Here is a 27,816-nt window from a genome sequence, read left to right as displayed (position 1 = left end):
CACAGGACACAGTGGGGGTTGAACAAACATTGTATCAGCAATAACATACTCGTACTCTCAGGAGCACTAACCACAAAGCATTGTCCACCTTCCTTTTCTGCTCAAAAACATCTCCCACTGCACTTTTAAGTTTTCCCGTCATCTGTCGGCCTTCAGAATTTGGTCGTATACACAAGACCTCAACCCACGACTCCACAATGTTCCATCGGTCTTCACACACTCAACCACAAGTGTGTTTTTAATCTTCAGGTTTCTAAACTTTCAGTTTGTTTCTTGGACTTATTAAAAAAAACAAAAACATCAATGGCAGATGTGAAATGAAGTTATTACTAAAGCTATCGGTGTGAACCCTTCACACCAGACCTGCTCCGGTGGGGCTTATATCTTTTTATTTGATACTTTGGTCTTAAAAAAACTTTGTGGCATGAACAAGATTTGAACCCACAACTTCTCAATCACTAACTCAACATCTCTCACATTGGACGACAGACCCCACACACTAAGACTTACTTTCGTAGCTCTTATATCCTTTCACTTGATTTTTTGAACAAAACTGAAAAGTGAGTGTGAAAAAGATGATGGGAAAAAGTTGGTGTGGTCACCTTGAACCAATTAAAAGAGACAATATTTAAGTGGACATTTTTTTACAATTCATAGGTCAGTGAGTTTCCACACTTCTATCTTCACAAACTTGCTTGTTTTGAAACACATCAATACACACAATTCAGCTTTAGACCAACCAGACTATCAGCTCATCTATGTTCAGCATCTGGAGGTGAATCCTCTGCTCCTTCAGACTCCATATTCTAAAGTATGACAGGTTTTTATAAAATATATTTGCCATTTTCTGTCCAGACATTATTTTGCAGCAGTTTGGTCCATTTATTGTCACCTCACAGTTCAGTAGCAAACAAACCTGGTTTAGTTTAATGATTCCTGTAAAAAATAATTTGCAATGAAAAATAAACAATACAAAGTCTCTTTTCTCCTCAGTATGAATTAAACTCAAATCATTATATTTATATTGCAGCAAATTACAACACGGGGCGGCCTCTAGCTGCTTCACATGGGTAACGTCTAACCTTAGCTTAGTTTGCCTCTAATTAAGAAATTTATGTTTGTTTGTCCTGACAGAAGCCCGAAGCTTCACATTGGTTGTGTTTTTTTGTCTGCAGAATGATCATGAGCAAGTTTGCAGCGTGATCAGCGAGATCTCCTGATGACGGTGAAGATGGCTGCGGTCAGAATCACCATGCCAGCTGCTCCACCAATCAGAACGCCCAAAATCCCGCCATCTATCTTCAGTTTGTCACATCTGTCGCCGATGTAGTAAGTAGTCTGGGTTGATGCACATCTGTAGATGAGCAGACAAAAACATTTTTATGAATCAAAATAAAAAAGCTTTCTGAGAAGACGTGCGCATAACTGGTGCTCAAGTGTGTGTGTGTGTGTGTGTGTGTGTGTGTGCTAAAAAAATGATGCGCAGCAGAAAACACAAAGGGAGGCACTTTTCCTGCAATCTGTGATTTCTGCTGCAAATCACTTTTTAGTGTGCGCACATACATGCACCTGTGCACCAGTTATGTGTACGCCTGAATTCTTGATGGAGAATTTTGGATTATTTTGAATAAACATGCTGATGCATTGTTTATTATATGTTATCCTGCAACCTTGAATCCAAGGTAATCTAAGGCTCTTCATTTTTTCAGCTGCATGTCCAAAGAAACAAACACACACACCTGCAGGTTGCTTTCCCTTCACTGTTCACACACACGCCGCCATTGAGACAAGGGTTGGGGTCACAGGGGTCATGTGGTGCAGCACGTGCTTCTCTGCGCTTTGGAGCCTCCACTCTCATGTCCGCCTGTCCAACTGGCTCCTCATCTGTGACGTCCTCGCTCGGTTTGATGGGCACTTCAGTGTTGATCAAGTAGGTCAGATCTGAAGAAATGAGTTTAAATAAAATAAATAAGTTTATGAGTTTGTTGTATTTAATTGACAGACACTTAAACAGGCAGCAAACAATGTGATCCTGTTGGCACGCCAGCATGATTACGGAAAAACCTTACAGAACAGAAGCAAGTACAAGGCACTCTGTGAGCGCACACCTCCACCAAGGCCACATATGTTCCAGATCAAATTCCAAATTATAAATCACTCCTTGTCTAGAATAATAGCCATCTGCTCACCAAATTTCATCAACATCCTCTCACAACCTTCGAGTTAAATGTCACTATTTCAAATATTCTTTTGAATATTTGAAAAAAATTTTAAATTTTTGAAGAAAATTTTAAAATTGTTAAAATGTTGGACCAATCCTGGAGAAAATCCTGGTATACTGTGGGTTGGAATTCCTGCATTCCCTTCTAAAATAATCATTATTAATTGTGCACAAAAATAAAATCAGTAATGTGATAAATAACATGTATTACAACATGCATTGAATTATATTTGTGACTGAACATATTACAGCATGGAAGAAGTGATCTGAGCATTACTGGAGTGTAAATGAAAAACAGAACTTTCTCACTTTCAGGTTTTTTTGTACTAAAGCCGTGTTACCGTTGAAGTCTGCGGTAACAATGAGGTCGCCGTTCTTCAGGAAGCTCCTCCTCTGCAACTGCTGGTGAGAAATGAAGTTTCGCCAGCCATAGTCGGGACTTCTGAAACACTGACACGCGTCATCCCATGATGCTCCTGAAGCAGCTGTTGGTTTGTTCCATGTGGAACTCGTGTCTAAATCATGCAGGCACGCACACACACATACACGGACATACACACACACAGTGTTAAACACAAAACATCAAAGTGGGAAGTAACGGATGGAGGGCCGACTGAATATTGGGGAGTTTTAATAATTTCTGGAAAAACAAATACGTCAGGGAAAGTAACCATCTATCTGATGTAGCCAGATGAAGCGTGAACGTCCACTTGGTCTTCTCCACCACAGAGCAACAACATGCTGGACCACCCACAGAGAAACACACCACATTGCCAAAACGTTGGTGCTGATGTTCCCTAATCACAATACAAGTGATACTCCCCGTCTGTGTTTCTCTAAATAACCACCCATTTGACATGAAGTCATTCCAGCGATACCCAAAGATTCTCCAAAGAGACCTAAAACCAAAAACATCCAAGCATCAGAACCTTAAAGACTTGGAACTTGATTGTCATCCAAAGGTATCAGCATTGTGAAGCACCACGGTCCAGGAACCTGACGAATCCATAAGGTCTTCACTGGAGTCTCGTGATCTGAAGGTTGAGGACCCAGAGACATGAATGTCACCACCGAGATAAGCAAACCTCTCTACAAGACTGAAACTTTCACTATACGCATTATCTTCTGATGCCTGAATCCAGTTCTGGATGTTAGTCTTGAGCCAAATCCCTGAAGTCTAGTTTGCTGGACTCTACAAACCAACACGCCACTGAGCCAGCGACAGTATTGGACAGTGTCGGAACCAGAATCAATCCCAAGCGCCAGAACATATTCCAGTACTCGAGAAGAGGCTGAAGGACACATTCTAATCTTTTTGTTGGATTGTTCATGAGGTCCACCACACATCACATGGATGGCTGGTGCCACTGTGATGGCCTCAGTGTTTGTTTACTGCTGTTTGCAACTGATGTTCTTCAAGGGACCTCCGGTGTGCACAGAGTGAGAAACTAAGTTTTACATTAAACTTTAAGTTTAATTATTTAGAATTGTAAAATTAATTTGGGATTTTTCCAACAGTCATCGGGAATGAGGGTAAACTGGACCCACCTGTGGTGAAGCTTCTTGTAGAGGACATCCTCAGTTTAGCGTCAGGATCCTGGTCCATGGCGACAATAGTCACCTGCCTGTTTTTCACCGGCCACTCCATCACACCGTCATTCTCCCCGCTGCAGAGATGAAAGCCCATCTCTACATAGCCCACATCATTGGCTAGTCTAACATTTGGGTAAATGCTGATCCCAAAGCTATACCCCTCTGAACTGTAGAAGCAGTCACTTCTAACCCGGGTGTTGACACCTGGGGTGCTGAGAAGACCCGTGAAGTTATGAATCTGCCACACAGCACTGGGACAAACTGTCTCACTGAGAGTGATGTCATCGATCAAGATGGCACCCGATGACGTGGATAAGCCTCTGATGCCCTGGAAGGAATATCTGAACTTTTGTGTTACTTTCAGATTCAGATAGATGATTTTCCAGGCATCGTCTCCTTCACCTGCAAATTAAAACCACAGCACAACTTTCATTCAACAAAACAGCCACATGCTGATGTCACGTTAACAATATTCTAGCGCAGCACAACGTTTGTGCACTTTGACATTTAATGACCTGTGATTGTGTGAATCTTCTTGAGGCTGCGGACGGTCCCGGTGCCATCGTCCATCCTGATCCAGATAACGAGTTTATCTCCGGCTGCTCCGGTCATCTTGTAGAAGAACTGAAGGCACTGCTCACCCCTTTTCGGGTACAGAATGCGCGACTCTAGCAAGGCGCTGTTTCCCGCCGCGCCCGCTGATGTGTCAAATTTCATAAAGTAGCCAGAATCTAGCGAGAAACAATTCACGAGTCACGACGCTCATCTGTGTTAACATCATTATCTCTACAGGTCAAGAAATTTTAACATCTAATTAACAGTTTACATTAAACTTGTTTTGTGAAACAAAGTGTGGTGACTAATGTTTATGTTTAAACCATATAATCCTAATTGGATTATATGGTATTGTTTTTGGAGTCTTGTACCTCTGCAGCGTCCGGCCAGAGTCTGGTCCATGTCAGTTGGGCTGCTGAGCATGTGGACCCAGTCTGCACCGTCATCTTCATTCTGGATCATCCCACAGATGTTGATCAGCTCAAAGGAACACTGGTCCAGCAGCGTGAGGCTGTTGGCTATAACAGCGAGCACATGTGAGACGGCATCACATCATGTGACTGCTCAGGTCCATCTGCTGACCCAAGTGCAGGTCTGACAGTAGACTCACCGCAGTTGTACATGCGGTTCACCCGGGTGATGTCAACGGCACTGAAGTCCAGCCGCTGGCCGATGATGTCGTTGAAATAGGGAATTGTGGTGGTGATGGTGGGGACGCTCTCGTTCTTGTTGAAGGACAGTGGTCTGTAGTGCATGATGGACTCGTAATCATACGGCGTGTTCAGATCAGTGATGAAGTCGTCCATATACTTGTTGAAGTTGTGCTCCATTCCTGTGAGGTGACAAGTCTCTTAGGCTTGGACACTTCGCTCAGTCGTCTATAACACGTTAACGTGACATTCTCCTTCAAATGCTATGGCCACATTCATTTATTAAACCCCAAACAGCTTCCAGACGCATTTTTGCTCAACGTAGCCTCATTTTTGACTGTACCTGAAAGTTCTGCACCTCTGTGGCAACAGCACAATCATGGTCTCAAACGAGTCAAAGTTTTACAGTTGCAATGAAGTGAGCATATAAAATTATTTAAATTATAACCCACCTTCTTCGATCTGGTCCCACCAGATCTTGACGTAGTCATCTCTGTCCGAGCGAGATTGTTCGTGGTAAAATCCCAGAGCGTGGAGGAGCTCGTGTTCTACAATGGCTTTGGTGTCGCATCGTGCTCCAATAGACACATTCTGACCCGTTTTATAATCTCCAACGGACGACCAGCATCTGAAACAGTGTGGAGGACAAATTAAGAGAATAGCATTATCACCACAAAAGTGCTCCAAAAGAACATTTTTTTCTTTACCATATTAAAATAATTTTAAACCTCTGAAACCCAAAATGTTTCTTGAAATGTTATTTTTTTGTTTTTGCTCCAATCACATTTTTAATCACAGTGGCCTCATTTTTCACTGCAGCTGCAAGTCCTGCACCTCTATGGAAGTGACACAATCATGGCTACAAGCAGGTTTAAATACAAAATGATTAAACTGTTGCACTGTTATGTCATGCAGGATAAAAGAAGGGGAAGAAAGCAAGTGGAATTTTTGACGAGCCAAAATAGCTATGCTGTACATGTACATAAACCTACCATCCCTGGTTCTCAAGACCAGGCACCTAGAGCTCTACCTTAGAATTGGTATGTATAATATATACTTTACTGAATTTTCACGTACCATTTTTTTTCTTTTCTACCGTGTCTCAAAGTAACTATTATTCCTCTCTGCTCCAGTATGCATTTCAGTCTAAGATTCTCTGAATTTTCATGTTCATTTCATCTCAGCTAAGTAATTAAATGCTTCAAAGTTACACTAAGGAATGCAAAATTTCATATTTTTAACACCATATGGATCTACTAAAGGGTTTATTTTGGCTATTTTTTTTTTTAATCAGATATATGAAATAGGTTTTTTTGTTTGTTTTGTTTTTAGTTTTAGATGGCGATATCTGTTTTTACAACTTCTGGCCATAATAAATGAGTCTTTAAAGTAAATGTAGCTTTCAAACCTTGTCAGCAGGATGAGGAGTTTTTAATCTTAAACAGTATCTTACCTGCCTGACAATCTTCTGCACTTTATTTCTTAACATCTTGACTTCATGTCTCTTGAGGTTGAGCAGTGGTGGAAGGTTTACCCTGATTGCTTTGTGAAGGAGATGTAGCTCTTCTCGCCCCCATAGGGTTTGAAGTCCACACAGCTTCTCAGTCGGTATTCTTCCAGCGCCTGGAGGATCACGCCTTTAGCATTCAGCTCTGCCGAAACACAATGTCGTCTGTAAATCAGTGCACGTTTTAAAGCACTTGACATGAAATGAGCTCTTTTGTGGACGCTGTACCCAAACTGTCTGTTAAAATGTACGGAATAGGAAACTTCCATCTTTTGGTTTCGTCAAGGATTGCATTTCTCGTGTGCTGCAACACACAGCAACCACATTAAAAATTTAACTTCAAAAAAGAAACAAACGGTAGGACACTGTGTGAAATACACTTACATCACCAGCAATATCACCCTCAAACAGGTGTGTTAACCCTAAAATATGAAAAAGACAAGTCAGCCAAAATGTAAGTTCACAGGCACACAGACTATATAACAACAATGCATTTAAACTCAAAATACCTTTATTGATGTCAAGTATGTCATCTCTCAGTTCATCTGCATCCACAGTGTCACCTGGATGATCCACAGTTTAATTTTATTACAAGAGAAAATGTTGTTGGCTTGTATTATGTGAAGAGTGAAATAAATGAACAAACCGTTAAGTATCAGGACACCGTTCACCTGTTACACAAAGACACACACAACTTTAAAAGCTTGACGCGTTTTAATCACGAGTGCGATTCCATTTGAAATGAAAATACCTTCAAGACAACAAGAAGTCCAATCGAAGCTAAAATCATCATCCAGCCGTCTCCACCAGCCATGTTGTCTTCCACTCAAACACTCTGGGCGTAAACCCGACCATAAAGACACCAGCTAGACAAGAACTTTGGTCAGCATTTATCAGTTAACTCACTCACGACTACTGGTGTGGAGGATATGAATACATGAATGGGTGACGGCTGCGCATCAACAACCTGATACACAATAAACCAAAAAAATGTGGGTGAGGAGGAAGCGTAGACTTCTGATCTTCTAAGTCAATAAAGAAACTCTAATTTTAAATCTTCCTTCATATTTGTCCATGAGCACTCAAGATCTCAGCTTTGTGCCTTAAAATTTTATTTATAAAAACATTACAGGTAAATGAAGAAAAAAAACTGATTCAGTTATGTGTGCGTGTGTGTGGGGGAGTTTAAGTCTAGGCTTAAAACACTTTAACCAAATGTGCTACTGTCTGTTGTCAGCAGGCAGATGGTTCAAAAGCACTGAAGAACGTATGACCTGCCAGCTTTTTCTTTACTCAAAGGAGGCACAAGCAGCCAGAAGTCTGAGAATGCTGGCCTGTGGCGGCACATACGGCTCAACCAGCTTGGCAAGGAAAGTCTGCTCACAACCATTCAGCATTTTGTATATTGGCAGGAGAAGCTTGAAAGCTATCCTCACATGAACAGGAAGCCAGTGAAGAGAGGCCATGACTGGAGTGGAAAAAGATCCGGTCAAAACTCAAGCAGCAACAGTTCTCGATCTTTTGAAGCACTCGTGTCAAAGAACTGTACAGCTCAGAAATCGATTTCTCAAGGACACAAAGGCATGAATCAGAGTCTGTGTCAAAACGAGAAAATAGGTGTAACCATAACAATGTTATGCCAGTGGGAGAAAAAAAAGTCATGTCTAGTCTTGTCTCTAATAAGGACATCAAAAGACACTGATTACTGGTTACGCCAAGATATTTAACTCTTTCACAGTGTTGAATCCTAAAACCACCCAGAGATGGTGTTAAGTGATCTTACAGACGTCTATGTCACGTCAGATAATCAGCTCAGTCTTCTCTGAACTGACAAATTAAGCAACTCAATGGACATCCAGCCAATGGTGTTGTTTTATTATAAAACTATGAATGTGGACAAGTTCCATTTCAAAACCATTTTTAGGCTTACAGAATCTTGGAACCCACTAATTACTGACTCTTGAATCAAAGGGACAGTTCAAGATTTGACCTTTGACCCCCCCCCCCAGACAAAGTTCAGGTCATGAAATGATTTAGAGGACATACAGCAGGACAGGGCTTAGCTCTCAGCTGGGGCCCAGGTTATGGCCTAAGATGGAATTTTTCTAAAGATAAAAGAAGGCCACAGGTTAAAGTGTGTTTTGTGGCTCCGCCCATCACCTTAACACTATGGTCACCAGGAGCATTTGCCCCCAGAGGCAGTAAAAATGAAATAAATGACAGTGAGATATATTCGACTCACTGATAAATATTTCAACACTTGTCCTGTAATAATAATAACAACCTCAGAGTTTTTCCTCTTTTTGGTGCCGTTGTTCCAGCAGCACAGCCGGACTTCAGTACGCCAGGAGTTTGGATAGTTCTTGATTCATGCAATTTAAAAAGGACATTACTACTGCACAACTGCATTTTAAAGTTTATTTAATGTTCCAATGTTGAACAAATCAAGTTCCTGTACTCATGCAATCACCTTTTTGGGAACACTGTAAACGGAATATGGTCACTTTTTGTGAAAAGGTGACCATGCTCCATGCTGGAACATTAAAGAGTTTTACTTTAAAAAAGAAAAGACCTGCATACTATACTGCAGCAGAACAAAATCTTCAAGATCTTTGAAACAGTTTTCACATGTTTATTAATCAGTAATACAGTCAATTTTAGTTCAATATTTAATTTTTCCATTTTGGATGTTATGAGTGGATCTCCAAGTTGTTGTCATCTTCACTGGTGTCTAATGTTGATCTTCTCATTCCAACCTCAAATTGTTGTCTCTGAATATTTTAAATAAGGGTTATGTTCACTTCATGTGTTGCGTTCAGTAAAAAAGTAATAAAGGCTTCAGGCTTACATATATTTCATCAAGGACAAAACTTCTCCCTGACGTCACTCGTTGATTTTACTGGAACCTCAGTTTTGATCAGATACGTGATATCTAGGGGTGGGGTGGGGGAACACAGTGTTTTGGCATCCAGCAATATTCAGCATATTTTCAAAAACAATGACTCATTCATGTTCAAACTCTCACTGAAGACCACTCACCCTCAAAGTCGACGAAGATAATGAGGTCATCATTCTTAAGGTAATTGTGGCGCCTGAGGTCAAAGTGCCGAATAAAGGCACCCAAGGTTTTTGATGGACCTATGAAACAACCGTAGGACTCCTCATACCATCCCACCTTGGAGGGTTTGTCCCAGACGAACATTCCATTTGACACTAGCAGAGAGAGAGAGAGAGAGAGAAAAAAAAAATTATGCCCTTGTTAAAAAAAAAAAAAAAAGCTGCACTCAGATGAATGGCTTGAGTGGTTCTCTGAAGGGACCAGCCTGAAAATTCAGTGTAAAAACCCATTTCATAGAATTTTTCAAAGGTGCACTGAACAAATAGTGACTTACTTGCAAAATCAGTTGTAAAGCTGCGAGCCTTTGACATCCTCAGCAAAATGTTCGGATCTTGATCCATCACAACCAAAGTGGCTTGTCTGTTTACTGCTGGCCATGTCAGCGCCATATCATTCTCCCCGCTGACCAGGTAGAAGTACACCCCAATGTATTCCCCAGTGTAGTCACTGTAACCTGACCGAGGCTTGAGGATGACAATGTGTCTGTAGCCTTCAGGACTGTAGAAAAAAGGACTATAGACAGCTGTGTTGAAATCAGCCGTCTCCAAGATCTTGGAGAAGTTCTGGATCTTCCACACAGCATTTGGGCAGCGAGTTTCTGTCAGGCTAATGTCATCAATGAAGATTCCACCAGCAGATGCAGAAGTGTTGCCACGCACACCTTGGAAAGCACAGTGACATTTCACCCCAACCTCCAAAGGGACGTGGGCGATTTTCCATGTGGGGTCTGAATCCCCTGAAAACAACAGTTTAGTATACATCAGAATTAATGCATCTTGTCCTGAGCACTGGTGAGGACTTAGAAAGAATGTCAAAAGCTTGCACTGACCATATACAATCAAGCGGCATAAAGAACGACGGACACTAGTATTTTGGCTTCCCATTACCAAAACACCCCACCAACCATTTTTATACAGCTGTATTTTAAGAAGTTAGACTTTAGCAGTATTACAAAATAGAAACAGTTAAGTCATATAAGCTTGGAAAGTCATGTAAACCTGCAAAATACATTCCTTCCAGTAACTAATCATAAAATTACTGGCTAGGTAGGTGCCTGAGGTACCAACTAAGATACGTTGTCCAAACTAGTTGTTTGCAAGAAAAATAAGGGCATAACAACGTTCATCAGATGTGTTATGCTGCCTCCTACATTCAGAAAGTATTCATAGCACTTCACTTTTTTTTTTACACTACACATTTTATGTTTGGAATAAGGCTTGCGACATAAGTGGAAAAATGGTAAGTGCTGTGAATACTTTGGACTATAACTGTTTTTGTAACAAAAACACGAAACCTTAAATAGCAGTTGTGAATATTGTGACAATAGATATTCATGTTCAACAATTACCACAACACCGACAAGTCAACATGGCTTAATGAAGCCTATTTAAAGGGTTTTGTACCATAAAATATGTGGATTTTCTTCATTTTCTGAACAGTGCCTGTGCCATCATCCATATTGACCCAGATGACGAGCCTATCTTTCAGACTTCCCGTCATCTTATAGAAGAACTGCAGACATTGAAATTTCCTCTTGGGGTAGAGGATTCGTGATTCCAGCAAAGCAGACTCCTGAGGACTCCCAGTCTTTGTGCTGAAGTGCATGAAGTAACCTGCATCTGAAGAAAGACAAAGAAGAAAAAAGGTCAACAATACAAGCGTCTACTTCTTCAACCATAACTTTCATCACATTTGACAAGGAAAAAAAAAACACTATTTTGAATCCTCATCCTGTGAATGATGTAATCTGAACTAAGAACACTAACTGATTTCTGGAGTAGATTCAGTTCTGACCTCTGCATTGTCCCAGCAAGGTGTGATCCTCTGAACCCACAGTACCCTTGGTATGGACCCAATCACCATCGTCACTGGCAGCCTGGATCATACCACAGATGCTGGAAAACTCAAAGGCACACTGATCCAGAAGTGTGAGAGGACCAGCTAAAGGAAACAAAGAATTAATGCACTGTATCCTGGTATCCTGCAACTAAAGTAGTGACAGTCATGGTTACATCACAACATTTGAATTATCTACAAACAGAAGTTGGAGCACTTTCAATTAAGTTTCACAACTACAAGTAACTGGATTTTCGGTCTGACTTGACAGGTCCACCAGGTTCCCAACTCATGGAACCTCGAGGTTCCCAATGGTGACTTGTTGTATGATGAAGTTGGGAACAAACAGGTACGTGAAGGTGGTGCAGGATGTGTATGAGGACAGTATTGCATCAAGGATAAGCTCTGAGCTCTTGCTTTTTTGCAGTGATGACTGACAGGTTGAGATCAGACAGCCATCTCCTTGGGCTATGATGTTTGCAGATGAAATTGTGATTTGCAGAGAAGGTTGAAGTATGCCTGGAGAGGTAAATAAATATTAACATGTGAAAGATTGAGTACATATGCATGAATAAGAGGGCACATGTTGGGGTGTTGAAGTTGATGTGGTAAGCGTAGAAGAGTTTCAATACTTGGGGTCAACTCTTCAATGTAATGGAGAGGTGAAGAAGAATGTAGGCAAGGTGGAGTTGACGGGGGAAGAGATGTGGCAGGACTGATTTGTAATATAAGGCCATGTTATTGTCACACGTGAGACAACATTATCAAACAAACAAAACAAAAAAGATTTTTACTTCCAACAGATACTTACAGCAGTTGTACATCCGGTTGAGTCTCACTGTGTCCATCTTGCTGAAGTCGAGGCCCTGACCAATGATGTTGAAAAACTCTGGAATTTTAGTAGTGATGGTGGGAATGGACTCATTTTTACTGAAGAAGGAGGGCTGGAATCATAGTCGTACGCCGTGTTTTGATCTGTGATGTAGTCCTCGTTATATTTTTTGAAGTTGCTCTTATATGCTGTGAGAAATGCTTTGTTAGTCACTCAGACAGACAGCATTAAAAAAAAGACCATCAACCTCTGCATTCAAATTCATAAAGATTCCTTAAATAATAGTCCCAAAGAGAAACCAAATTTTATGGAAGAGCTGCATCTGCGTACATAGTAGGACCTGATCCAGCCAGATGTTGACAGTCATCTCTGTCAGTGCAGGACTGTTCATGGAGAAAGCCCAGAACGTGAAGCAGTTCATGTTCTATCACAGCTTTGTCGTCGCAGTCCTGCCTCAATGACACAATCTCACCAGTCTGCCAATTTGGGAGAAACATCTATAACAAACCAGGTGGAGATGTTCAGTCCAAGGCGAACAAAGGAAAACATAAGTGGTTGAAAATGCATCAGAAAAGACTTGAAATCAGAATGACTCCAGAAGATGTGGGATGAATTTTCATCCATATATTAATATGAAATCAAGACGGTCTAAAGAGCCAATATGGTGATTTTAGGGTAGAACAGTGTTAGACTCTACAAGTGATCCAAAAATCATTCTTACAAAGCAGTTTTATAATTTAATGTCATACCCATCCCGCTTTTCAAATTTGATGTAGGACTTCTCTCCTTCGTAAGGCTTAAAATCGACACAGGACTTCAGTCGAAACATTTCAAAGGCCTGGTGGATGCAGCCCTTCGTGTTCAGATCTAACAAGTACAATGAACTGAAATGTAACAAAACCATTCAGGGAACTTCAGGAAAGACTGTCAAATAAACGTGAGGTGAAAAACCCCCAAACTATTATTGGATATACTTTCCCAGTAAGGTTTTACATGAATAACAGCTACAACACTGCATTCAGAATAATTTTGTATATTTAAAAACTAATTAATAATAATAAAAAAAGGTACCCAAATCATCACCAAGAATATAAGGAACGGGAAGCTTCCATCTGCATCGTTTGTTAATGACGCCATTCTTTGATTCCTGCAGCACAGAAAGTACTAGACCTGGACCAGTCTGCCTAATCAATACTTAGAATAATCACTATGCTTAAGCAATGACAACTTCACATTTGATCTGGATACATGCTTTGTTCAAGCACATTGGCAGTTCTTTTTATGATGCACCAACATGGGGGTTGTCAACCTGTTGGGTTGGCACCCTGCACGGCAACAAAGGACAATCTGTTCATTCCATGTACACACTGACAGTATATATGAGAAATGTTAACATGGAAATATGTTTTACAGACTGTTTTTTGAGAAACCTTTTATTTGTTTGACTGAAGGAAGAATATCTTTGGAAGACTGTGTGGAGGGAACCATTTTAAATTTTGGTGATTGTTTCCCAAACGTTTTCTTTGATCAATATCAGTAGGTTTCTGTCTTTATGATGTCATAGACCAAATAGATCTGGTTTCAACTGCATTTATCCTCCCATGCCCCCAAAACAAAAGAAAAATTTTCATGTTTGACAGATATCAGTTATTGGAGAGAAAAGTCAAATGTTTCTGCGATACAACAATGCTGCAAAAAAGGAAACAGACACCATCAACTGTGCACAAAATCAAAGCAAAATGTGTCTTACAGGCAATAAAATGTCCCCTTCTATCAGGTTGGCATCTGAGCCTGCATGAACACAAGCAACAAAATTAAATGCAATTGCTGCATTCCTGCATCGACGTAAACGTTATAGATGTTGGACGTTCACTCTGAAATGCTGTTGCTCACCCAAATTGAGGAGAGGATTTTTATCTTTGACATTCTTAGAAACCTCTGCAACACAAAAAAGACATTCTACTGAACACAATAGAAGACTAATAATGGTTTCCTTTATGGAACGGACATCGTTAAATGTACCGTGGCGATCAGAAGAAACGCATATCTGTGCAAAATAAATGCAAAACAATCAAGTGGTTAGAATATTCCAGCACATTGTGCCCACTGTCTGAGCGCATCAGTTCTTACTCATCACGGAATTACAAAAAGTCACTCACAACATATGAAGAAAACAGTCAGGAATCCAAACAGCAGCAGCACCACTTTGTGCAGCATCATGACAAGAAAATGTTCCAGCTTTGTAATGTGTACAGCAGCAAGAGGGGAAATTTAGTCTTTCATAAAGCAATAAAAGTAAGTGAGCGAGGGACTCTGACTCAGCCGGTACTGATTACCGAGCCGGTTTATGAACAGCTGGCTGAAGACAGAACACCTGAAAAAGAGGTATTGTGTTAGTGCAACACGCCTCTGCTGTATTTAAACATGTAATGTAATAAAGGTATACTTACTTCTTTGGTAAACCACAGAAAACCAAATATTCTCAGCAGACAAAGACACTGTAATCAGGCTACAGTGTGCCAAGATTACAAAGCTCACCAAGTACAAATGTCCTTCCGTGTTCCTCTCCACCATAAAGCTGTTACAGGCGATGCAACAAACAAAAGCTGCACAATACACAATTTCTCTGATCACAGCTGCAGAAGCCTCTAACTAACTCAAAAGTTGTCATGGGTGTCTTGATGGATTCAGTCATATAGTGCAGCAGATAACAGAATATTTAGAAAGGAATCCTTCAAATGGTGATACAAGCACCAAATTTGGCTAAAGTACACCTTAGATATTACTGTTTTGAAGAAAAAAAAACAGAAAAAAAAACGATGGGCCACTTGAATTTTCAATAGGTAGCCACGTAGGGGTCAATTGAAGAATTACATAGGGGTGAAAATATAAAAATGCTCCAGTCATTAAAATTTGTCTGATTGTAAAGATTCCAAAAGCGAAGTTTGGACTATCTATGACTGAATTCTATAGACTTATGGGGTAAAAACAACAAGAATGGTGACAAAGTTCAGTTTAAAGTTAGAGTTGCTCCAATTTTGTTCAAAGGTGATGCAAATTATTGGTTAATATGGTTTCAAAAAGGAATAGTTTGCACCATGTATCATGCTTAGTTATCACGTTACGGGGTAACATATGTCACATGTCATAGAATTCAATGGACGTCAACATTATTTGACCTTTACTTTAGAGACCAACCATTCAGCACAGTCAAAACTATTCCATTTATTAATCCAAGTAGCTCAATCAACAATTTGCACCATTTTTTACTAAAATTGGAGCAACTTTAACTTTTGACCCCTGTACAAACTGAAATTGACCTTTATCACCATTCTTAAGGTTTTTACCCCATAACTCCATAACATTCAGTCACATGGTCCAAACTATACCTTTTTGGAATCTTTATGATCAGGCAAATAATGTGGTATAGTTTTCAATATGATTGGAGCATTTTTATATTTTAACCCCTGTGTAATTCTTCAATTGACCCCTACGTGGCCGCCTATTGAAAATTCAAGTGGCCTGTAGGTTTTTTCAAAAGAGCAATGTCTAAGGAGAATTTGTGCTGGATTTGGTGCTTGTATCACCATGTGAAGCATTGTTTCAGTTATTTGCTGCACTAATAGCCTTGTTTAGTCTGTAAGGTCTACTCCAGACAGATTTATCACACAGACTGATGGCCAAAAAAACCTGCCCCTGGGACAGACAGGTTGATCACAACCATCCAGGGTGGCAAAGGATTTGCCATGGCATTTTGGTCCCCCATCTATGGGGACTTAAAATGTATGACAGCCATCAAACAGAAGTAGCTGTAACCAGGTGGTGGTGGGGTGTCAAAATTTTAAAGTGTTCCAATCATATTGAAAGATATACCACATTATTTGTCTGAAAAAGAATTGTTTGGACTATCCATGGCTTTTTTTTTTATGTCATTTCATAGCTCCTTGAGCCATTACTAATAAAAACAAAAATACATCACAAAGTAGAAGACATCACTGGTTTGGGTATTTACTGCTATAATTTGGAGAACACATTTAGACATTTTATATACAAACATGATCTTTAGGGGTCACGTACAAAGTTCTATTTCATAGTAACAATTGGCTGTATTTTGTCTGTTCACAGGTCGCCTGCTCACCTCAGTCACATCCTGTATGTTGTGCATCACATCGCCATGGCGACAGCAGGTGGTACAGCCATTTAAAGAAGATCAAAAGGTCTCATCTCCAGTTCATGAACCAAATCCTGGGTTGTTCTTTTGCACTGCTGCCTTCACTGGCACCTCTGTTTTGTTCAGCGGTGTCAAGTCTGTGAAAGCAGCAGAAGTACTTGTGACACCCATCGTTTCACATGAAGTGCCCCACCCACCCATTAAAACTCTCACCCTCAAAGTTGATGAATATAATGAGGTCATCATTCTTGAGGTAACTGCGCCGCCTCAGGTCAAAGTGCTTGATGAAGTTATTCCAACCCAGAGCCGACCCTCTGCAACAGTCACAGGACTCATCATACTTTCCCATCTTCGAAGGTTTGTCCCAAAACAGTTTTCCATCTGATGCTGAGGCAGAAAGAAACCATGTGAGTGGAGGCACCATGGAATCTGCACCACCATGACATTATAATGGATGGATTTAATTCAGGACTCTTGATGGGATGAATGTCAGGGTCGGCATCTGAGAATGGGGGACTAGTCTATTTGTCCTTAATTTTCCTCAGCTTGCTATTTTCATCTCAAATAAAAACTTTCAAGATTACCTTCTGAGATTTGTTCAGCCACCTGGTCAGATGACCTATAAATGACTTTTCACCACAAATCTGGTTTAGTTCACATCACCACCAACTGTGAGGCCAACATCATCAGTCTGCAGATGCTTACGGCTAGACCTCAGGTTGGGAGTATATTAGAAGAAATGTCGATGTTTATATTTTTTCCTGTAAGATATAAACAACTCTATGGGCACTGGGGTGTGAGGACAGTTTGTTTGAAACAAGAATTTTATTTGTGATGAAGAAAATGTGAATTCGGTTCACAGAGTAGACATATGGGACTGATATCCATCTTGATTGGAGATAATCTGGTGCTTGCACATTGGATATTAGGAAACAAGGTATTGCTGAAGAAATAACCGGTAAACAATTCAGTATCCGTGGAAACAGATGTAGAGTAACTTGTTTTGTAATGCAATTATTGATGAGAAATACACACTTACTCTTCCTCATATTAGTTGTGAAGCTGTGAGAACATCCTCAGCTTAATGTTGGGATCCTGGTCCATTACAATCATGGTGGCCTGTCTGTTTATTGCCTGCCACTCCATAACACCATCATTCTCCCCACTGGCCAAATGGAAGTACAACCCGGTATAGTTTCCTGTGTAGTCACTGTAGTGTGTCAGAGGTTTCAGGGTCACACCGTAGCCGTACCCTTCAGGACTGTAGAAACGTGGACTATTGATTTTTGTTTTACTGTCAGCTGTTTCCACCACTTTGGAGAAGTTCTGGACCCTCCACACAGCATTTGGGCAGTGCGTTTCAGTCAGACTGATGTCATCAATGAAGATTCCACCAGAAGATTCAGAGGGATCACCACTCACACCTTGGAAAGCATAGCGAAATTTCACCCCAATTGCCATTGGGATATGGGCAATCTTCCATGTAGGATCAGAATCCACTAGTGCACAAAAACATGAAGAACAAATTCTTCAGTAATATCTTTTTGGCTAGTGTACCAACATCTACTTAAACAACTCCACGCTGGCGTTCTATGTTCATGCAGACTGTATCGTTACTTACTATAAAAGGTCTGCAATTTCCTAATTTTCCGAACAGTGCCTGTGCCATCACCCATCCTGACCCATATGACAAGTCTGTCTTTGGGGCTTCTTGTCATCTTGTAGAAGAACTGCAGACATTGAAGTTTCCTTTTGGGGTAGAGAGTCTGTGATGCAAGCAGAGCAGATTCATGAGCGTTCCCAGACTTGGTGCTGAAGTAACCTGCATCTATGAAGTGAGGGAATGGCTGTTAGACAACCAGAGTGCTAAATAACATGGCCACGCTGGGCTTTCAGTGACTCCTTTGATTGCTCTTCTTGGCAGAATTAGTGTTGAATGAAATGTTTTTAAGCACAGGCCTATTAAAGCTGTTTATTCTAGATTCATTCAGCGGTGGGGTGGGGGTGTTTTCCAAACAATCATTGAGAGCCCAATATTTCCTTGACGGTCATGTCCATGATGATTGTATGTAAACATCTGACCATAAGTATCTTCATATCTAAACTCTGACCTCTGCAATTTCCCAACAGGGGTGATCCACTTGACCCACACTGCTCTTGGTATGAATCCAGTCAGCATCATCCGTGGATGCCTGGATCATCCCACAGATGCCAGGAAACTCAAATGCGCACTGATCCAGAAAAATTAGAGGATGAGCTAAAGAGAGGAATGGCAATGTGAAAGATAAACACCCGGTTGAGTTTAAGGATGTCCCATTTACTCAAGTCCAGGTACTGACCAATGATGTTGAAGAACTCTGAGATTTTGGTGGTGATGGTGGGATCTGTGGAATTACTGAAGGCAAAAGGATTGTAGTGCATGATGGACTCAGTCATATGGTGTATTTAAATCTGTGATGTGGTTATCCTTGTATATATTGAAGTTGCCCTCGTGCCCTGCAGAAAATGTTGAGTATTTTTTGTAGTTACTTTGCAAAGAACCAAAATTATTGGAGTAAGATTCAGCGCATGAACATTAAAACATTCAGTTATAAAGAAAACAGATTCTTTGATGCAATTAAAGCAGGCCAAGTCTCAGAGGCAGAGTGATATTGCATAACATCAAACATCTATTTAACAAAATCATCTCCAGGAAGAAGAACCTACTGACGAATTGTGGATTTACAAACCTTTTTTAACGTGTTCCAGCCAGATGGTTACATAGTCGTCCCTGTCTGTGCGGGAATGTTCATGGTAAAATCCCAGAGCATGAAGTAGCTCGTGTTCAATCACAGCTTTGGAGCCACATCTAGGACCCAGAGACAAAATCTGACCTGTCCGCTGGTTACCCACTTCGGAGAAACAGCTGCAAGAAACACAGTGGAAGGCAGAAATAGCGTCAAACATCTACAAGGACACTTGGAGAGCATGCTGTACCTCTGCAAAGGGGGAAAGCCATCCCTCTGTGCAACATAAGAGCATTTTAAGATTTCCTGGCTCCATCTCTTTTTGCATGCTCACCTCCAAAATGTAATAATTCTACTCAGAGTTAACCGGCATCATACCCATTTTCATTGACAAATTTGATGTAGGCCTCCTCTTCTTCGTAAGGCTTAAAGTCGATACAAGACTTGAGGTGAAACATTTCAAAAGCCTGATGGATGCAACCTTTAGCATTCAGTTCTGAAAAGTGAAAGGAACAATTGCAATGATGCGACTGTGCTTTAGGACACACAAACGCATACCGCCCCGTACCCCAAACATCTCACGTTCACCCTCTGCTTAAGATGAGACACACTGATAGAAAAGTAGACTCAGAAAAACAGCACAACTCAAACTCACCCAAGTCGTCACCCAAAATGTAAGGGATGGGAAGTATCCATTGGAAGGTTTGGTCAATCCGAGCATTCCTCTCAAGCTGTAGTTAAAAAAAAAAAAAAAGTGTTAAAGAGTATTTGGGGAGAAAGTTGACGACAGCTCAGAACAGTTCACATCATACATGTTCTCCTACACAAGTCACAGTACAATGTGATGTATATAACACACACACACAAACAGAGAAAACAGAGCAAAAGATGAAGCTGCTGAATGGAGAAAAGTGTGTGGAGTTGAGGATGTGTTTTGCCCAAAATCCACCCCAACCTGCACCTCTGGGGTGGGGGGTGGGGGGGGGGGTCAGGAAGTCCCAGTTGTGACCACTACAAAATACCTTGGTTTTCACCTGGACTCTGACCTCAGTGGAGACACCCACATCAAAGAGGTGATAAAGAAGACACGCAAACAGCTCCACTTTTGACTGTCTTGGCCTCCCCTGTGAGAACCTGGTCCCCATCTACACCACTGTGATCAGGCTGTGTCTGGAGCACGGCAGGCTCCATTTAGTGGGCTGTAACAAGCTCCTCAGTTGGACAGGCTGCAGAACAGGGCTCTCAAGCTCTGCTCCAGGGGCCATACATTAAGTCTGCAGCTTCCATCCCTCCAAAGTAGGAGGGAATAGGCATCTGTCCAACTAGTTAGAGAGATGTCAGACATTCAACATCCACTCCATGACCTTCTCCCACAGACCAGGGAGGATTTCAATTTATTTTCATTTATATAGCGCCAAATCACAGAGTTGCCTCAAAGTACTTCACACAGGTAAGGTCTAACCTTACCAACCCCCAGAGCAACAGTGGTAAGGAAAAACTCCCTCTGAGGAAGAAACCTCAAGCAACACAAGACTCAAAGGGGTGACCCTCTGCTTGGGCCATGATACAAACATAAATTCCAGAACAATATACAAGAAATGCTATTGGCACACAGGACAGGAGGATCGCCAACACGAATACAACTCCCATCACTGGATGGAGCTGCACCTTAAACAGAGAGAAAAAACAGAATCAGGCATCAGAAAGACAAAAAATACTTTTTGTAGAAGATCGTCTTTTGGAGGATGACGCACAAAGACAAAAATTAATGCTTCATTGTATGGTGCAGAGCTGGCAACACGACAACATGTCCCCATTTCTTCAGTGTCTTAAAAAAAAAAAGCATGTTTCTGTGACAGACTTCCTGCATTCCACACCCCTTCTTTCAGAGAGGACGTGTCCATCAGAACATGTGGGCGTATCAAAGAGTGCAGACTGACTTGATGGGTGTCTCCCAGAGTGTGCACGAGTCCATAAACGGCCTTTGTGAGTTGTGTGACATAAGTCAAAAAAGGAGCAGATAGAGATTTTGTACAGTGGACCCCCCCCCCCCTTTAATATATTCCCTTTTCTGTATTATTAGCCAAAATTATGTGTGAAAAACATGCAGAAATAACTCACAGACACGAGAATATCTCCATCCACAAGGTCGGCATCAACACCTGAAACAATTAAGTGCAGTGAAACCCACATTTCCTGAAAATGTAGTTGAGTATTTTAAGAAGTATTTTTCTTGTTGACATGTTGTAGCTCACCATAATTTAAGAGGGGCTCCTCATCCTCACCATTCTCATACACATCTGTAATGTGACACAACAACCACAGCTGATCATCTTTACACAAAAGTACCAAAATTATTTAAAGAGACAATTGACATACTGTACACATCAACACCAGCAGACATCTACAAAAAGCAAAAGTACATAAAACAAGGTTTTTGGATTTAATGTATTTTACACTTCTGGTGCTGCATAATTAAAATACTCACAGTGTGTGTAGGGAATGAGGCTGACACGACCACAAGCCCAGATAAAAGTACGAATCTGTCAATCATCCTGGCAAATATTATCAAGAAAACACTTCAACTTTGGTGCATGTTTACAAGGCAACATCTGCACAAGTAAGAAGACCCAAACCTGACACACCTGCTGTCCATTATCCTCCTGATCATGCTGCCTTCAAGAAAACTCAGAATTCAAACACTTCTGAGGGCCTACTTCAAACAATGTGAAGATACATGAAGTACATGAAGAATCATACATTCTGAAATCATGCAACCACAAAGGCAACTAAACACTGGGTTCCAATTCCACAAATTTTTACCTTGGAAAAATTTTTTAAGGTCAAAGTCCTGTTAGAAGTGGCTTTTCATAAGCTAAAGGAGGAGTATGGATTTACTTCATGCACTTGAATCAAAGTTTTTGTAGTGTTGTCAACTTTTTCGGTTTGTGAATACTTTTTCAGATACTTGTCACAGAATATTGATTATCTCTGCTATGCACAATTTGTCGTTGCTTTTTGGCATTTGGTTTCTGACGTATAACTGGAAAACAAACAGGCATAAAATTGGAACCTCCATCCAATTTTGGTGGTGTAAGTAAATCCATAACAGAAAAATGAGAGTGATTGAGGCACTTTTTATTGAGATCTAATGTAAAACATACACCAAATGGGCTTTTCAGTTAAATGTCCACAAACTCTACAATCTGGATCAGATGTGGATCAAACTTTGTTAGGCGATAGTGAGTGCCAGTCTGCACCTCACTTTCAAATATGAGAGTGACTGGGGCACATTTAATTAAGATATAATATAAAATATACATGAAATGGGGTTTTCAATGTTAAATTTTTGGCCACAAAATCTGTAATCCAGTTCAGATATCATCCAGATCAAACTTTGTCAATTGATAAAGGATGCCATCCTACATAAAGCATTCAAATTCAAAAATAATTCAAATGTCCAACATTTTTCCTGACTTTGACCTTTGACCTTGAAAGTGGAATCAGTTCTTGCCTATCAGGATATGAATCCTCTGTAAACATTTCATAACGATATATGAAAAATTGTGGGTTACAAGCTGTTCACAAACAGACACACAGTGGTGAAAACGTAACCTCCGCCCAACTTTGTTGGCGAAAGTTATTATGAATCAACGTCAATAATCAGCCAGTGGAGATAAATCATCTACTCAATAACCCCTTCATGTGTTTCTACCAGTAAGTGGATGTGTGAATTATTTTAGAAAACACATTAAAACACATTTTCAACACATAAAGTTGAAACTGAGTAAAAATAATGACACTGCTAAATGGTATCCTGTCTTGTTTACACCAGATCTATAATGTGACATATCGTGTGATTATTTATAACGGTTCATGGGGTGGCATCTGTTCTATCAAATTCACAAAATCATCCCATTTTATTAAATCAATATGCTGACAGACTATGTTTGAAAGCATCACATTAGCAGGCATGCATATGTGACATACGTCACAAAAAGCATAAACAACCCGTTTAATGTATTTTTCTAGGGGGCTGCATGCTCAGTTGTGATGCTTTTATAAATAGAACCTGAACCATATCGAACTAATGTGGAGTGAAAAAGTGTTCCAGCACTGCTGAAGATAAATTTTGATCAAATAAAAGTCAGCTTGCAGTCATCAATATTTCTTTAAAACGTTTTGTTTCTTTGTTACATCTCAGGATAACTAGTAAATTCTGCTTTTATCGAAAAGTAAATGACTGAGCCTTAATTTCCAAAGTGTTGTACAAGAACAAATATGAAAGAAATTTGATATTTGTTTGACACAAAAACAAATAAAAAGGAAAAAGAGAAACCAAAATAAAATAACATAAGCGGATGTTTTCTATGCATTAGATTTATTTGAGACCTGCAAGAATAAATATGAAAGCACTCGACAAGAATAGGATTCGAACCCACGCGTACAGAGCACAATGAATAAACAGACCATCGCTTTAGACCACTCAGCCACCTCATTAACACCATTTTTCCTTGATTCCATGTTGGCTTTCACGGTTTAATAATATTTGCAGAGTTTTTGTTTTTGTTTTGTGGCGTTATCTTTGCTAACATGAAAACGGAAACAAAGGAATTAAGGAATAATTTCTGTGTAAATGTGCAGAACCAACGTCATGAAATTTTTATGTCTACTTGTCGCCATCTAGTGGTTACTTTCCGACAACCGTGATATATTCATTTTCTCCAGAAAAGCCTCATTGACAAGAAGCAAACGTGCAAAAAAAGAGAGAACACTTTAAAGGGCCTTAAACCTGCTTAAAACGCTTTCAGTGTAAAAACAAACAAATTAAAAAACAAAAACAAAACTGGCTCAGGACACCCCCACCCGGAAATGACGTATATTTATGCTCACCTGACGTACTCATCGATTTCTATTTAATCTTTTAGTACCTATATTAAGTATCTCATTAAGCATGGCAGAAAAAAAATGAGCTTCTATTAAAAATGACAAGAACTTCGTCCTGTTTCAGGTCAAGAGGCCGGTTTGGGATTTTAGGGGGTTAGGCAACGTGTGACAGACTGAGATGTACACGTCACCACGTAAAATTGTATTTTTTTACGTTTGGCGAGGATCTCGTTCAAAGTCTACAAATAAACATTAGTCCACTGGAACCAAGGTTGACCTTACCTTCGATTTCTCGTATTTCCAAAAACAAACAAAACAGCAAAATATTTATTTTGTTCCCTCTCAAACAAACAAATCCAATCCCATCTGATTTTTTGTGATCGCTTCTCAAAGTGGAGTTGAATTTCAAGAAAACGTACCTAAAAAGCTGTTTACTGGTCACAATTCAGATGCACTCAAAAGGTTTCTTTCAGAGATGGAGCAGTTTAACTTGTGTTCTTGGCCTCTTCTGTGTCTGGAGTCCGCTCACTCATTTGTTACGTTTCAAACATTCATTTCCCCACAGCATTGCTTCCTGTTGTGTTCCTGAGGCCGTTAACTGACATGGAATGTTCTGGCCTACGGTTTATGGTCATCTTCATCTTGATAGCCTCTGTTGGGATGTCCTCCACCACTGTCCTCGTATTCCTCATGACTGCTCCCCTGAGGACTGGTGGGATTTCTCATTTCCTCCATGGCTCCATATTGCCTGGCATCCAATTTGGGGGAAAGATGCCTCCCTCCACCAAGCCCCTCTAAGGTTAGTCTCTTTGTTGTCTATCAGGAAAAAGAGAGACGCGCACATTATAATCCAACAAACCCAATAATCTCAGAGCATTATCATTTGAAATGTTTGAGATTTGAACAAGTAAGAAAACAAAGAATCACAGTGCTGGATTCCAACTTCATGGTTGATATTTAATCCATAAAAATGGGTTGGACCTCATGAGGCTCTTATAATCCATTGAAGAATGCAGAGATACTTCTTACTGGTTCGGAACAACAAATCAAATCCAGTCCAGGAGCATGCACCGGTGCTGCACATCACCGCATCCATGACCCCACAGAACTGCATTGGGTCCTGGATGGCAACCACCCAGCAGAGAACATCTCTACAAAAAGGGGCTGTCCACTACACAGTGGTCCAAACCTGAGGCGGCTCATGTGGGTGGGCACCTGGAATATCAAATCAATTATACAGCACCAAAACCCAAAATGGTTGACCCCAGGCGCAACACGAGTATGGATTCAACCTTACTCACCCCCTGAGCAAACACACTGACAGTACTGCCAAGGAAAATCTCCCTTAGGTGATTTTTGATGATAGGAAGAAACCTCAGGCGGCCCCAGGCTCATCTGGTTTTATCAATACTAACAATAATAAAATAAAAGCACAACAAGGACTTGGCAAACACACACAAAGAGAAACTCTGTAGCAAGGCAACTCTAGACAAATAGAGTCCGGTCATCACAACCGTCAATCGCTCAAAAGATAACCAAGAGGTGAAGAGCAGGATCTCTGTGATCTGGACAGCAAATGGCGAGCCAGTGTCTGAGACCATGCTGTCAGTCCCCCCCGCCAAAGAAAAGGGGTCACATAGGAGTCCCTTTGAACTTGTCCACTCACTGGTGTCCTCAGCACCACGTGGTCATAGTTTTGTTGATGCATGTAATACTGCTGTTTCACTTTTGCTTAAGTAACCACATATTTGGCACAAAGTCAGTACCCAAGGTTTCTCCACGGACACAACTACCAGCAGCTAGTACTTAACACTCAGAAAGTAGATCTAGATGGACTACATTGTTTGTTCCTGAAATTTACCTTCTGCTGCTGATGATCGATGACATATTGGTATTTGGGGGCATTCAGTCCCAGCAGACTGGCGCATCTCTTGCCGAGGAAATCACAAGCTTGAAGTGGAAACACAAGCTGATAGGTCTATTTTTTCTGGCTAAAAATACACCCATTGTTTACTTTGTGTCACATTACGTACTGAAGAGTGAAGCTCTCCAAACAAGAACGGCCACATTCTTCCATGATGGCTTGATCTAACGGGAACACAAGAAAGAATGAGACGACGTGTGACACCCAATACCAGTTTGCTCCAGAGTCCTACCCTTTCTTCTCTGAAGGCAGGTTCCTCTGCATCTTCCTCCTCCTCACTGTCTTCCTCCTCCATAGTTTCACCGTTGGAGAAGTAAATGATCCTGTTCTGTTTGGACTGGGACGGGCCTCTAAACTCTGTCTCCTGGATGTCCATTTCCTGACAGGTTAGACATTAACTTTCAGGTTCAAAGTGGCTGTACGTCACTGAGAACGTGGTAGATCTACTCGATCACAAACGGCTGGTTGTGCCTTTGTGTTGTCAGTGGTAACAGCACTTACTTCCTGATGGCTGTTCTTCATTCTTCAAGTTCTATATCTGCCTTAAGTCCTCCATTGCAAAGCTGTGGGTTGATTTTCAGCAAAAAGGTACACACATTCCAGGAGGGTGGAAGAAACCTTATCCAGGATCCATGACCTGAAACCTGAGACAACAGACACGGAAGTGCAACAGTCACTTTCACTTTGAGGCTGACTGCTGCAGACTGTGGAGGTTTACAAGCACCCGGCCCGGTCCAAGCAAACCAGGAAAAATCACATTTCACACTGACACCACTTCACTGTTTATGACAAGTATGAGCTTGCTGGAACAGATTTCTTAAATTACAGCCCAGCCTAGACTTAGACATAGTCCCCCCAGACCCCCCCAGGTCATGTGATCACCAATGTTTGTCAGATACCTCAAAAACATGAAAGGATTTCAAACAAAGACTTGACTGAAAGAAAATCAACTTTCAGATGCAGATTTAGAGACACTTAGTTCATATCTCTCTTTTAACAAAGTCTTTCATCTCCATCTCTCTTTGAGTGGCAGCAGCCTGACGCCCGTGTGAATGTGACGTATTACTGTGAAGATCTTTGCGCGTCTGCCTCACCTGGTAGCTTGTAGTTGCTTATCTGCAACTAAACACTGACTGCTGCTGATGTGAAATTTGTATGTGTGGTGCAAATTTGGTGAGAATCTTGACAACATCCTTTAAAGCCTATATAAAGTGAAACTTGATCCAGAATCTGGATCACCTCCAAAATTTAATGGAATTTTCCCACAACTAATACAACCCCAATTCCAATGAAGTTGGGATGTTTTGTAAAATGTAAATAAAAAAAAAAAAAAGAGAGAATACAATGATTTGCAAATCCTCTTCAAGTTATATTCAAATGAATACCCCACAAAGACAAGATATTTAATGTTCAAACTGATAAACCTTGGCCTAATATCTACCTGTGGCAAAAATTGTCAAAATCTGTGCAGTACTTTTGATGTAATCCTGCTAACAGCCAGCCAGCCAAATAAATAAATAAACACTGATGATTTTATTACGTCCTTGGCAGACGTAATACATTTGAACAGTTAAGACACTCAGAGAGAATCCTAATCCCCCCTTCCCTGCAATCAAGTTGTTGGTTCCTACTTCTTTACAGGATATAGAACTTCAAATAATAAGCCATAAAAGCACTAAAGACACAAATATGCCTCAAAGTCTCAAGCATGTTTTTTTTCCCTTTTAACTTTTTCATATTCACAGTCCTGCCAATTATTTTTCTCTCTCACAACAGTTGCCAAAAAGGAAATACAC

The 27,816-nt window shown here is 40.6% G+C and overlaps 3 protein-coding genes and 1 pseudogene across 3 annotated transcripts; all 4 read right to left on the bottom strand.

Annotated features, from left to right (window-relative positions):
* Positions 1 to 1,122: 1,122 nt before the first annotated feature.
* On the bottom strand, positions 1,123 to 9,459 carry mep1a.2 (meprin A, alpha (PABA peptide hydrolase), tandem duplicate 2). The gene is made up of 15 exons (XM_034161714.1): positions 9,375 to 9,459; positions 7,278 to 7,392; positions 7,173 to 7,197; positions 7,036 to 7,089; positions 6,911 to 6,948; positions 6,755 to 6,830; positions 6,554 to 6,671; positions 5,472 to 5,647; positions 4,980 to 5,201; positions 4,741 to 4,887; positions 4,330 to 4,545; positions 3,770 to 4,216; positions 2,563 to 2,736; positions 1,740 to 1,941; positions 1,123 to 1,354 (listed from the first exon to the last, which is right to left on the bottom strand). Exons 2-15 carry the CDS (start codon positions 7,338 to 7,340, stop codon positions 1,204 to 1,206), a joined length of 2,109 nt encoding a protein of 702 aa, XP_034017605.1. The 5' UTR covers positions 7,341 to 7,392; positions 9,375 to 9,459; the 3' UTR covers positions 1,123 to 1,203.
* Positions 9,208 to 13,025, bottom strand: LOC117502651 (annotated as a pseudogene).
* Positions 13,026 to 14,060: 1,035 nt separating this feature from the next.
* LOC117502784 (meprin A subunit alpha-like) lies at positions 14,061 to 23,733 on the bottom strand. Its single transcript, XM_034161897.1, is given in 17 exon segments — positions 14,061 to 14,103; positions 14,206 to 14,250; positions 16,451 to 16,620; positions 16,697 to 16,870; positions 17,523 to 17,554; positions 17,556 to 17,982; positions 18,105 to 18,249; positions 18,595 to 18,740; positions 18,823 to 18,914; positions 18,916 to 18,979; positions 19,213 to 19,388; positions 19,588 to 19,705; positions 19,865 to 19,940; positions 21,331 to 21,371; positions 21,465 to 21,509; positions 21,698 to 21,752; positions 23,680 to 23,733. Coding segments are annotated over 15 exon segments (1,722 nt in total). The 3' UTR covers positions 14,061 to 14,103; positions 14,206 to 14,250; positions 16,451 to 16,543.
* LOC117502654 (protein FAM177B) lies at positions 23,725 to 26,682 on the bottom strand. Its single transcript, XM_034161717.1, has 5 exons — positions 26,522 to 26,682; positions 26,253 to 26,399; positions 26,130 to 26,184; positions 25,958 to 26,046; positions 23,725 to 24,912 (listed from the first exon to the last, which is right to left on the bottom strand). Exons 1-5 carry the CDS (start codon positions 26,540 to 26,542, stop codon positions 24,715 to 24,717), a joined length of 510 nt encoding a protein of 169 aa, XP_034017608.1. The 5' UTR covers positions 26,543 to 26,682; the 3' UTR covers positions 23,725 to 24,714.
* Positions 26,683 to 27,816: the final 1,134 nt, after the last annotated feature.

Source organism: Thalassophryne amazonica, chromosome 21, assembly GCF_902500255.1.
Source record: "Thalassophryne amazonica chromosome 21, fThaAma1.1, whole genome shotgun sequence".
Taxonomy (NCBI): domain Eukaryota; kingdom Metazoa; phylum Chordata; class Actinopteri; order Batrachoidiformes; family Batrachoididae; genus Thalassophryne; species Thalassophryne amazonica.
This window is presented reverse-complemented; position numbering and strand designations above follow the sequence as displayed.